This window comes from Phalacrocorax aristotelis, chromosome 3 (genome assembly GCF_949628215.1).
Source record: "Phalacrocorax aristotelis chromosome 3, bGulAri2.1, whole genome shotgun sequence".
Lineage (NCBI taxonomy): Eukaryota > Metazoa > Chordata > Aves > Suliformes > Phalacrocoracidae > Phalacrocorax > Phalacrocorax aristotelis.
This window is the reverse complement of record NC_134278.1, coordinates 55,624,075-55,638,879: the sequence shown is the minus strand read 5'-3', so window position 1 is coordinate 55,638,879 and position 14,805 is coordinate 55,624,075. Positions and strand designations below refer to the sequence as shown.

Here is a 14,805-nt window from a genome sequence, read left to right as displayed (position 1 = left end):
TTTGATTTTAATTATGTTCTATTCCTCATGAAAAATTCTCCAAAGAACACCACGTGTACCGTGGCTGGAATAAGGGTGCAAGGGCATGATTAGATGTTCTCTCCCCCATGACTGCTGGAGATCTGTGAAAGTATAGCAAAATGTGATACAGCCTAGGTGTTGCTGCCAAGAACTGTAATGATTATATCAAGCTGAGCAGAAACACTGTCTTCCCTAAATGGCAAAGATGGGGCAGAGTGGAACGGTAAGTAGGTGGTGGTGAAATACAGATACCACAAACCCAGATTTCTTGAATCAGTCCATAGCCTTGTTTTTAGCCATCTGGGAGTCTGTTAGAATGCATCTTTGTGGCTGTTCTTTCTAGTGTGTTTCAGCAAGGCACAGCCTCTTTCCATAGAAATGATTCCTTGCCTTGCTTTTAAAGTAATGCAAAATTAGGGCCCAATCCCGTGGTTGCAGCCTTCTGTCATTTTTCCTGCATGAGAGCCTCTAGCCCTGCCATGTTTTGCTGGTAAGACAACGGATGATCCCCCAGGATTGTCTGAATTAAGGGAGCTGTTGTGAGCTGAAACACTCGGCCTGATGTTAGGAAGAATTCTGGGTGGAGAGGAAGGAATGGGTAAATCCTCCTTTCCTCACCCAGGGCGGGGAGCAGTTGCAGAGCTCATCAGTGACCGCTGCTCTACCTTTACAGATCTAATTCATTTCCTATCTCAGACGAGCAAAGAGAAGGAGGCATCTCTGTGATAATAGTGCATTTGGGCTCGCTGCTGCCACATCTCCCTCTTCTTTCTCCCTCCTCGCCCAGTGAGGTGGTAGGGCGAGTGCTGCGTCCCTGAGGCACAGCCCGTGGGGATGCTCATATTTGTTTCCTCCACTGTTAGTCAAACAAAAGGAAGCATTTGTGGTGGTGCTGACATTGGTTGCACTGATTCTTTGCCTTGGATTAGCTGTGGATACAAGGAATTCTCTTTCTCCTGAATAATGAATGCCTATAAAATGCAGCGAGAGAAGAATGATATCTACAGAGGGGGGTTTATGATAGCATAGGGCAGTGTAAGCCGTTGGCCAAAAGGAATCACTCACTTAACATAACTTTTGGTGTTATGATAGCTGTTAGTAGTGGGCTGTGAAAACTTTACAGTTGTAATATAGGTGGTGCTAAATTTTTTAAAAAGCAGCTTTCAGAGAGAAAAAAAACACCAACAGACCTTTGAAATCTATTGCTTTTTTTTTTTTTTGAGATGAGTTATCATTTCTACATTTTACTTTACTTTGTGATACACCTTTGCAATACAGCATATTATGTAGAATGCTGTGCTGAGACAATGAACTGCTTCAGGCAGAAACTACGAGCATGTTTGGAGAAGATAATTTTAATCAGCACAATTAAAAACCCAGCTATTATTGGCTTTAGTTATCCAAATGTCATTACCCTCTAGTCCAGAGAAAAATTATTTTCCCACTGTTAAGAAACATGATGGAATCAGTCAGTAATGTGTGTTCCAGCAATAAATATTTGCATATAAGCTAGTACAGCAAAGATTTTTTATTTTTTTTTTTTTTCCCAGCAGCTAGCTGAGCCTCAAACAGTGACTTGAAGGCTTGCCAGGTCATGAAAGTCAAGGCCAAGCCCTTGTCAAAAAACAAGCTTGTGAGGACCTTTGGACGCCACTGTGCAAAGGATACTGTTTTAACTGAACAGATGTTCTCAGTCCAAGGCTGATACTCTTGGAAGAGGTGCCAGGGGACAAAAATAGTTGTATTTTCTAGGACAGATGGAAGAGAATGCTGTGCGTTCAAGCTGGCATTTTATTTTGTAGTTGTGGAGGATTCAAGTTGAGGACTTGGAGTTGTGGGTGGCTTTCTGTATGTGTGTCTCGAAAGTGTATCTTGCTCTTGCTATTTAGTTTGATGTCCTTAAGAGAGAAAATACTCAAATGTAACTGGACCCACCTGTGTGTTACCAGACCATTCAAATCAGCTAGAAAGCTTTTTGGAGTAGTCAACACCATGTGCTCATAAATGAGTGAAATACCTTGTTATTCTGGGAAGTGCTAAGAAGTATTTTTAGCATATTCTTTTTTTTTTTTAAATTGTCTGAAACAGGATCTCAGAAACAGAAATATTTTTTCTTCTTGCTTTCATCTGTTCAGAGTGACAACTTGAAGCACACAGTTATAGTACAAAACAATATTTAATCTGTTATATGTGCATTTACAGCATATATATACTCCATAAGATCAGATATATTCCAAAGCCAAAAGCATCTTGGTCAGTTAGTTAAGGAGTAGACTGTATAGTATAATAATTTAAAAAACAAAACAAAACAAAAAACCGAAAAACACTATCATTAGCATCTAACTGACAAAATATTAATCTGTTCTTAACTTTGCAAAACTCATTGCCTTGCTTTTCAGCAGCCTTAATATTTAATTAACTTAGTCTATAGTCGCTTATTGTGACAAAGTTGAGTTTCTTTCTAATTTTAGTGCAAACTATTAATATGCAAAGGTGCTAGATTGAAGTAATGGGCTGGCTTTGAAAAATTTTGTTGCAGAAACCACTGGTGGCTTCTAAAGTGTTTCCAGTTAAGATGGCTTCATATTTAAATATTTGTCTTTAATAGCTTCATTTTTATAGTGCAGTATTAAAGGCAAAATTCACCTTGCTCAATAAATGGGTTGATTTGGCTTTATAAAGCCTTGTATTTCCTGTTATCGTGTCAAACCCCTGTGGAGTGTTTCATTTAGGTAGAGGTGGAATTTCTGGCTCTGAAAAGTAAGGCTCTAATCCGAACTGCATTAAGGACTGTTTCTTTCTTTCTTTTTTTTTTTGGCTGTAGTGTAATGGTATTGAGGTGGATATAGAAAAGCATTTTTTAGCACTGTAGTGGGAGAAGCAAAGGAAAAAAAATTTTATGACACAAAGTACAGTGGTAGTTCCTGATGTTGTCACTTTATACTGCATGACATGGCATGTGTGACTAAAACTTCCACTGAAATAGTCTTACGCTGGTGCCTGCTAATTCAGCCAGTCACGTAGATAATTGTAATACAGAACAATGTGTGACAATCCTAAGGTATTCTGTAAGCACCAAAGATGACTTTGAAGTTATCTGGTCTGGACTGAGTGGCCCACACAAAATTAATTTTAGATTAATTGATCCTTCAAGACTCTGCGCATGTATTACAGGAAGAATCATGACTCGGTATCTTTCCTAAGTTTTATTAGACCTCTGCCCAAACCAAAAAGCCAAGGTGATATTGCCTATTTAGTTTTTTTTTTTTAATGCTAATATTGATCATTGTGCATGAAAAATTAAGCAAGACAACTGTTAAATCGATTGCAAAGGTTAACAAATGGGTGGTAGGTCTTAAGTTAGGCAGCACTTAGCTTTGCCATTCCTTGCCTCCCAGTAGAGTGCGGTGCCATCTTTAACAACTTCCTTGAACAACCATAGGTTTAACGGACTGACTTACTAGAAATTGCAGATGTGACAAATTTTCTTCCCACAAAACTTTCAGACGTAGCATATGCTTCAGTAAGCAGTTGTATGCAGTGCTTTTTTTTTTTTAGGTGCAACAATTGAAAGAATTTTCAAATGTTTTCTGTGGTTTTTATTGGTTGTGGGGTATAATCGTAAATGAGCATGGGATAAGAAATATGAACCGTAGTCATAAACCAGTGGACCATTTTAAGAGAAGACTTTGGTTTTGGTATTATTTCACATTTTACTTTTCCTCAAGAAGCACTGTTTATCCAGTCAATATGGCCTTTTCAATAAATATACAATAGTTGATATTGACTGGCAAGGAACACAGTCAGCATTTTCAATGTGCCTTTGGCCAGAAATCGGCATGAAGTGTTTAATATGTAGAATTGTTGATGGTTCTTTAAAGTCATTCATAACTAATTTACTATTGAAGCTATCCAGTTTACTGAGTGAAGGAAATACTCCCTGAAGAGGATGAATTGGACTTAGAGGGGTGGGGGGTGACAGTCTTTTAAAAAGTTTTAGAACTAGTAAGTCTTGTCATATTATATCTGGATTTAAGCTCTAAATTAAAAGAGGGAAAATGTGGTTCTGTCCATTTTATCAATTAGCAAGCTAGGGATTGATCTGAACTACACTGAGTGGGGGAAAAAGTAGTTTTTCAGCCTAGAGAAGAGACTACAGCTGTCAGGAGTTGGTTCCTGACTTCAGCACATCATGATATGGAGGCTTAGGCAATGAATTATCTCCATTCAATGTTATAATTCACAGTAAAGCTTTGACCAGAAGCATGGATTGCTTGATAATTGTTTACCTAATTTTAATTGTTGATGATATGCCTTGGTCTTAATAAGGTTTATTGTAATGTCAAATGAAATCTAAAACATTTTAGAGCAATAAAAGTAAAAATACCCTAAAATCTACTTAACTTTAAAAAAAAAAAAAAGCCATATTTTCACTTTTTTTTCCTTCTGCTTTCTTCCAAAATGGTAAAAAGGCAACATAGTCCAGGATGACTTCCAGATAATAAAAAGATAAATCTTTTTTTTCAGTGATTAAACAGCTAGTGGAAGATTAGATGATACCTTATGGCAGCCGATGCTGGGATCCTTCTTCAGTCTGATCACAGAAGTTCTGACTTAAAACTTCCCTTAAGCGAATTCCTGATACAACTATTTGTAATACTTTTTATATTCTGAGTATAAAAATTTTCTTGAGTAAACATCCCGGTTAGTTGTTTACTTTCCTTACAAACTATAATGCTTTTGGTTCATATTCAGTTCCACTGTCATCCTCAGTTTTGTTGTGAAACATGTAGCCTGGATTTTGTGAAGGTGAATAGAAAGCCTGAAACATGCAACTTGTGAAACTTGTATTCTTGGAAACAGATTGGAATATAATTTTGTTTAAATTCTATGTTCTGTATTTTGAATGCACACACACGTAGGGGATTTTGTCTTTCTCTATATTCTAAAGTTACAGGTGTGAGTCAAACAAGTGAAAGGAATGGTAAACATTATTTGCAGTTATCAGCAGGTCTAAAGCTGTCAAGCTATCTCATTTGTAGCACAACAAGAATTGCAGCAGGATATGAACATGTTGTGGTGTTTGTCTTGATTATGTACTTAAATTCTAAATGACCTTTTCATCTCAAACTGCTTTCAGAGCTATGAATTCTTTAGTAGAGAAATAATAAAATAAGTTTTAAATCACTGACACTGGACTGAAGTTTGTTTCAAGAAAGTTGTTTATAAATCCAATTGTTTTATGTTAAGCAAATCTGAATTAAACTGAAAAACAGCTGTTAGGTTTCTGAAACAACAAACCACTTTGTAAATGTCCTGATATCACAGAATCACAGGTTGGAAGGGGCCTCAGGGATCATCTAGTCCAACCTTTCTGGGAAGAGCACAGTCTAGACAAGATGGCCCAGCACCCTGTCCACCTGAATCTTAAAGGTGTCCAATGTGGCTGAGTCAACCCCTTCCCTGGGGAGATTATTCCAATGGGTGACTGTCCTCCCTGTGACAAATTTTCCTCTCATGTCCAGTCAGAATCTCCCCGAGAGCAACTTGTGTCCATCCCCCCTTGTCCTCTAAATGTGACTCCGTGTAAAAAGGGAGTCTCCATCTTCTTTGTAGCTACCCCTTAAGTACTGGTACATGGGGATTAGATCCCCTCTGAGCCTCCTTTTCTCAAGGCTGAACAAACCCAGTTGTCCCAGCCTATCCTCATATGGCAGCTTCCCAGTCCTCTGAGCATCTTGGTGGCCCTTCTCTGGACCCCTTCCAGCCTGTCCACATCCTTTTTGTATATCAGGGACCAGAACTGTGCACAGTACTCCAGATGTGGCCTGACAAGCACTGACTAGAGCGGGATAATGACCTCTTTATCTCTGCTGGCGATGCCCTTTTTGATGCAACCCAGCATCCTGTTGGCCACCTTGGCCGCAGCAGCACACTGTTTGCTCATGTTGAGCTTCCTGTCCACCAGGACCCCCAAGCTCCTTTCCACAGAGCTGCTCTCCAGCTAGGTGGATCCCAGTCTGTGCTGCACTCCTGGATTATGTTTTCCCAGGTGCATGACCTTAACTTGTCCTTGGTGAACTTCATAAGGTTCTTGCTGTCCCACTCTTCCAGTCTATCCAGATCTCCCTGCAGAGCAGCTCTCCCTTCTGGAGTGTCTGCTTCCCCACTCAACTTGGTGTCATCAGCAAACTTCATCAGGCTACACTTGATGCCGTTATCCAGATCGCTGATGAAGATGTTGAATAACATTGGGCCCAATATCGATCCCTGGGGGGCTCCACTTGTGACAGGTTGCCAGTTTAAGAGCTATTTACCACCACCCTTTGGGTGCGGCCTGTCAGCCAGTTCCCCACCTACTGCACAGACCATCTGTCTAGGCTGTAACACATCAATTTCTCCAGGAGGAGACTGTGGGGGACTGTATCAAAGGCCTTGGGAAGTCCAGGTAGACAATGTCCACCGCCCGCCCCACGTCAACCAAGCAAGTCCCTTTGTCATAGAGGGCCACCAGGTCTGTCAAGCACGATCTGCCCTTAGTGAAGCCATGTTGGCTTTTCCCAATCACGTGCTTCAATTGACTTGTGATGGCCCTGAGGAGGATTCGTTCCATAACTTTCCCAGGGATTGAAGTAAGGCTGATGGGCCTATAGTTACCCGGATCCTCCCTCGAGCCCTTTATATCTAGGATAGTATTTACCTTTACTGTTTTGGAGGCTAATTCTACAATTATTTTATGCAGGTTCCGACTGGAACATCTCGTCAAAGTTACCCAGCTACCAGCTATCAGGACTTCAGCAACTGGGAATCTCTAATGAAAATTAAAGAGGGGCTGCTAAGACAGAAAGAGATTGTGATTGATCGGTGAGTAACCTGCCTCTGTTGTATTGATTAGATAACATGATGTAAAAGCTATGATGTAGGAACTGACTTTCAGGAGAGCTGCTTGTTCAGTAAAGTTGTTAGGTTCCAGTCCAGCAAATATTTATGCACAAATATGTGGGAGCTAATCTTTGCTGGGAGAGAAGACTGGCTGCTGGCTAAAAGTCTTTTACAGAGGTGGAAATTTACTGAGGGGTTTAACACCTCTGCAGTGATAGAGTGAGACCAACAGCCAGTTCTGCTGTCAGCTTCCCCAGCTTAGCTTCTTACCGGTCTGGGGGTTTGTATCAGACATCTTTCTGCTTGTACAGGTCTTGGAAGTTATTTGCAAGATGAAAACTGGTAAACTGCGTTGCTTTGATTTTATTTTCAATGACAAGTACAGAAATGCAATAGATTTGAAGCCAGTTGATAAAGCTTTGAGAAATTGGCTGTTGCAGAAACACTCAGTGGTAAAATCCTATTCAAATACTTGTACAAATTATTCAGATAGTAAAATATTAAATCCAGGATCTCTATGTCAGTAAATAAATCGCTTCTTATTAAAATTGCTATTAATCTGAAACGGGCCTTGGCAGCAACTCATTGCTGTTAAGTTCCTCGTATATCTGAAGTAACTTCTGGAGTTCTTGATGTTTGGATAAAATGAAGCCTTAACAAGGAAAATGTGCTTTTAATAAAGGTCTTGAGCTTAATGAACCTTACACTAAATTAGCAGATGTCATCAGAAGCTGCAGAGTTTGGATGTAGGACATTTAGGAAGGGCATTTTTACATTTGACATAATTATAATTCGGCTAAATCTGTGTTCTAGTAATAAACTCTTGGCTTGTGGCTGAAAGAGGAGTGGTTGTTCTGATTGTAGAATAGTTGTGCCCTCTTATTGTTACTTCCCTCCACAGCATGAGGAGGGCTATGTAAAGCAGGTGTGTATTGATCACAGGAATGTCAGGCATCCATTATGAATGTTTTTATATTTAATCTAGCAGTTTCTCTCGTCTAATGGGTGGAGATAGACGAGTGTAATGTACTTTGGGACTAGAAGAATTATGCTTGTGCAGGGACTGTTCCTTCCACTGTTGCAACAGAGCAAGGAACTGCAGTGGTTTAAGGTGTTTCTGTCCCCTAGCAATCTGACCAGTACATCTGCTGGCACCGTAGTGATGGAAGGTCAGCATCAGCTTTCCCATTGTGGTGTTGGCATATCTGTGTGCATTTACCTGCCTCTGCAGCTGAAGATGGTATGCAAAGTTACAAACTGCAGCAGCTGAGGCATGGGCACACCATGCCATTCTGCCAGGTTCCCAGCAGAGGTGGTGATCTCCCAAGGGGATAAACTGTTAAAATGGAAACATCCTTAACCATTGCTTAGATCTCCTCTGTCAGAGCCTTTTGATCAGATGCTTAAAGGCTGTCTAAATTACAGTGTGGCTTTTTTTTTTTCAGGCTTACTATATCAGTAGTAATGCTGTATAACCTGCAGCCCACCTCTTGGGGCCCAAGCTGTCAGCAGCATTTTTAAGTACGTTGTCCATGATGGCGAGGGGCTGTCTTCGGTGCCTCTGCTGAGCATATCATCCTCCACACTCTGCATGAAGGCTTGTTATACAATGGCAACTAAAAAGGCAGTTCATGTTATTCTTCTCTTGCTGGAAATGTGACAGTTTGTAACCTAGTTGCTTGCTGACGTTACTTGATACTGTCCATGTTGAGGAAGAGCTATTTCTCAATATCCAAATAAAGTGTGCAGGTTCTTTTTTTGGTACAAATCATACTTCCATGTGACTTAGTAAGTGAACACAGTTCTTTCTGGATTTCTGACCAGAGGTCAGTTGAGATGATTCCTTTTCATTCAGCTGAAAAGGCAAAATACACTCTGGAAGCTATTGAAGTGAAACAAAAACCACTTAGTGAGGTTACGGTCATTTCCTTTAAGTAGACACTTGGTGTTACAGTTAAGCGTGTTGTGAATTATAATAATGCACTATAATAATACAATCACAGAAAAGGCTCTTTTTTTGAATATTGAAACTCCACTTGGGCAAAATATTTGCCTTTAGAAGTTATTTTAAAATGAAATAAAATTACTTAAAATAGATGGTTTGTTTAAAATCAGTACAAAGTGATGTTGCATGTTTAGAATGTTTTTCTCTTTTCTGTTTCCCTCCATCCCTCTTTTTTTAAGAAGTGGTAGTGTTTTCTATGACAAAAATATTTTTGGTTTCACCCATGCAGAAAATGGTACATAGCTGCTGTCCAAAATCCTAGAAATAGAGCTCCATTATAAAACACTAGTGTTGTATTAGATGGGCTACTAATAAGACTTAAGTGTGAATAATACCCTTTTTCAAGGCACTAAGTGAAAATTTGAGATTATCCATATTTAACACATGGGGACACAAGGCCTTGCTCTGAGAGTCAAGACAATGTTTCGGAGTAAACCTAAGTCTTCCAGTTCCTGATCTTCCTGAGCTTACTTTAAGCATATTTTCAGAACTTGAATTTATATGGGAATGGTGACCCAAAATAAAAATATAAAGTTTGCTAAATTGTGATTAATTAGGATTCAAGATGGTGATAGTTAAATTACAGAATTTATGCTTTCAGGAAGTGAAGGAGGAATTCTTTTGTTAATCGAGGTTTGATACTGATAGTAGGTGTTTGCTGAGAAGGCCCTTCCTACCTGTGGTTCTCGTGGAGTTTTAAAACTCCACGTGTAGTCTCCTTAAGTCATGTCTCATGCTGACTTTTCCAGCTGGTAACTGGAGGGTGCCAGCAAGACTTGTTTAATTCTGGGGGAGACAGAAACTTGGTGGAGATGGGTTAACCTCTTGCTGCCTGGAAGCTGGAGGAGCAGGATAGCAGACAGTGTGGTGCTCCATGCCCAGCTGTTTGCTGCTGACAGGTACACGGAACAGCTGGATTAAAAGAAGCACACCAGAAACACATTTCTCTTGCCCATGCCCTTTCCACCACAGGGTCATTACCCTGTTTTTTTTTAAGGTTAATCCCTCTGCTGTTGGGAATTGCACTGGGGCCCTGCTAATCCAGGAGGTGGAGGAGATTAACATCACTTTGCACCATACACCACATGCATAGCGATGCTTGAATCTGTTGATAAGTCGGAAATGGAGGCTCTGTATGGGGCAGCATCCTTAAGCTGTTCTACCTTTATCTGTTAAAAAAGGGAGGAGGGGCAGGAGGAGGAAAGAGAAACCTGCTGCCTGCTTCCCTTCTTTCCACACAATGATAAAAGGACAACAAAAATCCAGCCCTTCCGGATTAGATTATTAAACTTCCTTGTTTTGCATCTGAAATCTAACAGTTTGGAATAGCTGCAAGCAAGTTTCAAATAGTCGTTGAAAATGATTCAATGTAAATCATCATACTTGGGTACTTTGGTGTGTCGCTGGAAATTCAAAGCCATGAACAAAATTTTTAAAAACCCAAAAAGCCACTTGTGTCTATGAATAGAACAGTTGGGTTGATTTTTATTCTATACACTGTGGTGAACAGCAGATTTAGTAATAGATTAAAATTTGATTTGTGTAGTCTGTTGGCATAACAAATGTGTATCTTTAAGTATAAATGAACAGAGTAGCATAAATGGGTGGGTTTAACAGTGGGTTTGGTTTGCTTTTTAAAACTACTCTAGGAATCACTGCCAATTTAACAAATTAGAGCCTGAAATTGGCTTTTAGGTCTGATCTTAAAAATGTGATGGACACCGTACTTTTAGGAAATTAAAACATGGTGTGAGGAAGGGAGCCTGACGTGTGTGTGTATGCACGGGATCACAATGGCACTTCTTAAAGGTGTGTGTCATGTTTTCTCCACGTAAGGACTATTGGTACAGGCTGTGAATAAGGACTTAAGGATTTTGTATGTAAGAGGAAATCTGCTGCTGTAACACTTCATTACTAGAATGTCACCTACTGTACAAAATAATTGAATTATATCATTGCCTTACTTCTGTGGCAGTTCAGTATGTAACACTGCATTATATTTAGCACCAGAGGGAGCCAACAGTGTTTGTATCAATTTAGAAAATTACAGCATCACATTTTAGTTCTTTGCATTGCTCCTCTGTTCAGTACATTGACAACACTGAAATCACAGTGTTTGATGCAATTGTGAATGTCTCTTGAGACTGGCCGGCCAGTGTAGATGCCTCTAGTGTGGTCCTGGCACTGTTGTTTGGCAGGGGCTGCACGTAGGGGTTACGTGAATAAATGCCAAATATGTGAACATGTGACATAAGCTGCTGAGAATAACACTGTGCATGCAGTGTTCTGTTTCAGACAGCTTAAGGGCATTTGAATAGCTTTTTAAGGAAAGGTAGATACAGAAGTGTAATTTTAGTGAATAGCTGTCATTCCTCAGGGCACAATAACATTTACATCCTTAAAACAGTTGCTAAATCATTAGCTTTCCATCCATAGCTGAATTATACTTAAATGTTTTCATTGAGACAATAGAATTAGATTTTCTTTGCCTTGTGTCAAATTGTCATGACTTCAGTAGTTGACATCAAACTGTATGTGCTCTGATAGTGCCCATGTTACAGCTAGGGTAAAGCTGTAATTCTCTTAATTTGGGATGATCTGTTAAGATCTGTAGTATTAGCATATCCACATGAGTGAGAATTTGATGTCATTTTTGAGGAAGCTTTGAAACTTAATGCCACCCAGGGTCTGGGCACATGCATGTATAACTGGGAGTCCTGTGCAGCAGCAGGGCTGTGAGGAACCTCTTCAGAGTATCTTGCTGTGTAAAATAGTCTTTTATCTTTTTCCAATGGCACCAATCACCCGGGTAACTTGTGGTTGAGGCTTTTGTATCTTGGGCTGTTAAACTTTCAGGAAGATTTTAATACAGAGTAATTATTCTAGCAGTTTTAAGAGTTCACCTTTTCAGAGGTGAACGTAAGTAGTATCAATGTAATGGAATTTGTTAACATCAGTTTTCACATAACCTAAACCTTGGCAATAATCAGAGGATGTAGGGCTAGAAAAAGGACCTATCTAACCTATCTTCTGGGCCCTAGGGAGGACAAGCTGCAGTGGTGTAACCCCTGGTGCACGTCTATGCTATTGCTATCTGCAGTAGCAGATGTTCTACAACCTTTCTGGGTTGCACAGTTTGGTGATTAATTAGCTGAAACATTAGAAACCTTTTCCTAATATGACTTAGTCTCTCCTCCTAGGTCATGTTTTCTAGACCTCTGTTAGCTTTCATTATTCCTTGAGTTCTCTCCAGCTAATTAATACATCTTCCCTGAAGTGTCCAAACAGGCCAGTCGAGGCCTCCCTCCAGCTGGGTGCTAATTTCTCTCACAGGCCGTGCTTGTGTAGTGTTTGCTTTTTCCAGTACAGGGTTGTGTGTTTTGGTCAGCTGCAATCCCAGGTTCTTTTCTGTGGAACTGGTGCTGAGCCATGTTCCATTCTGTAGATTTAAATATTTTTAGAAAATTCTAGTATTTGGCAGAGCTGAGAACAGCAAGGGAGGTGCAAGGCTTGCTCTGTCTTTGCCCTGTCAGGAGACTGCAGAAGTCAAAAACCTTCGACTGTGGGAGGGTGGGTGCAGTCCTCTGAGCAGACAGTCGTGTCTGCACCCCACTTATGCCTCACACCCCTTTGATTAACTAGTCCAGAGCATTTGAGAAAGTACAGTTGCTGACTGTGCTCTTGCCTGCCTTGCTTCAGCACTAGTTTACCTCCCATGGGTCAGGCTAGCATTTCAAACTTCTATGCAATTCAGAAAAGTCATTTAAAAAATAACAATCCATCCAGAACAGAGATCACCTCTTGACTCCCGGGGTAGTGTTCCCATCTCCTCTTCAAGATAAGCTCTCCTGTGACTGGTGGAAAGGTAGTATTCGCTTTGAACTGCAGGCTCTTAATTTCACCAAAAACCCCTGACTTTATTGCACAGGAAATTTGAGATCATCTTTTCTCATGAGCTTTGCTGATGTTGGAGTCCTGTTGGCATTATCTTCCAAATTACGGAAACGGTATTTGCATTGTTTTTAGGACTTGTTTACTACTGATCTCTTCCCCTATCAGTACTCTGCACGTTTGGACTTGTGGTCCCAAGAGATCGTGCCTTTAAAACAAAGGGATATAAAAATTAGAGTCCAGCTTCTTAAGCAACAGAACAAAGCAGCACACATCCAACTGTGGTGTGGAGTAAATTATACTTGTAATACGAAAGGATCTGTGTTATGTTTTACTTTGCATCCCAATTCTGAGGAAAGCTGCTCAGGCATTTTCACCTAAAGCAACTCTTTCTCGTTAACTCATGACTTTTGAAGGTAAGCATCAATTGTTGTTTGATTTATTATGAAGTTACTAGTGTCTCTTCTGTGGTGGAGGAAGCTCTCTTCTGAAGTCCCTGAAGTGTTTGAAGATACTGGACCAGTAAGTTGACTTGTAGTGTTGGACTTAGATTTATGCTAACTTAAGTCCCTTGAAAGTTGAGGGGAGGAAGTGCTTCTCTGGCATATGTGGGTTTCGTGTAAATGAGGGGTAAGATGGGTTTATGAGAACAGATGAGTTGATCCAAGGTTGAAGAAGATGTGGCTTTATTTCCAGATGAATGCATATGAGTGTCACGTAAGCATGCGTCCCCAGTTCGCTTGTCCTGTGTGAACATGAGAAAATGATGTGAATGTCAGTTATGTCTTACCCATGTTTTTGAGATATACAGAGAAGCAATTTGTATATCAAGCAGTTTGTTTATTATTAATGCTGGTCTCTGAAGACAGTCCAGACTTGTGCCTGTTGAGCTGTGTGCTATTCTCTGCTATCCCACATCCTTTGTGCTGACCTGAGCTTTCAAAGGGGCTGGTTTGATCTAAAGAACAGAACTACAAATGTATCAAAGCCAAGGTCTGCCCCGTCTCCCCCCCCCAGCTGAGACTTTACTCCTGTGGCTGTAACTTTCTTACTGCTCATTTAAATGGCTCCAGTTAGTGTCAAGTGGCACCAGTAGTTTTCCTCTGGATTCTAGCTAGCTTTGTAAGTACAGTCATACTCATAGTCATCCAGGATCGGGGGAGCTTGGCTGCCATTTCCTGGGGCATAGCATGTTTTCCCCATATTTGTTTGTAGAGAATAGTGGCACAGGGAACATACACCACCAGAAGCAGCCCCTTACTGTCCATAGGCAGGGAGACTGTAAATTTAGCAGACCCATAATTGAAATGCACACGTGAAGCCTTTTTTGGTCATTCCCTAGCCTGCCTTTAAGTGTTTTCTGAGTCTGACCTTAAAATATGAATGTCCTAGTGAGGTGATGTTCTTATCACTGAGACTAGTACATGGCCTGCCTTTCTCCCCTAACTGATGTGCAGAAGAGCACTCACTCTTCTGATTGCACAGCAGTGCCAGGGTGGGCCACAGCGGAGGTCCCTGTTCTGGCTGTGGCAGCTTGGTGGGGCGGTGCCCACAGCATGCCATGGAGGGGAAGGAGAGCTGCACCAGTGCTGCCTGGACTTTTGCTTGTCTCCCTCACCAGCTCTCCCTAGTCAGTCCCTTACCTCCAGCATCATCCCAGACACCCAGCTTCAGGGACCAGGCCCACTGTTTTGTTCAGGGCCAGCATTATTCGTATTACCACAAGACTATCACTGGTTTTTACCACACAGCACCTTCAAGCCCAGTAACTTCTCATTCTGCTCTCTCCCTTCCAGCTCCACAAGGGCCAGGGGTTCCGGGGGAGTGTGAGGGGGTGGGCCAGGGTGCTGTGATCCAGTGAGGTGCTGAGAGCTGATGTCCAAGGTGCACAGGAGGGACATTGACAGCCTCTCCCCAAACAGACAGGGCAGCACAGTGTTAGTGCATTCTCTTCTTGTCATCCGCATATACCAACTGAAAGTGAGCTGCTTATTTGCAGACCAGGC

At 41.0% G+C, this 14,805-nt stretch overlaps 1 protein-coding gene across 1 annotated transcript in view; it reads left to right on the top strand.

Annotated features, from left to right (window-relative positions):
- Positions 1 to 14,805, top strand: part of CEP85L (centrosomal protein 85L) — a 119,448-nt gene that overhangs the window by 80,514 nt on the left and 24,129 nt on the right. Inside the window, exon 4 of the mRNA XM_075087514.1 lies at positions 6,764 to 6,885. Coding sequence (XP_074943615.1) covers positions 6,764 to 6,885 — 122 coding nt within the window. The remainder of the gene's footprint in view (positions 1 to 6,763; positions 6,886 to 14,805) is intronic.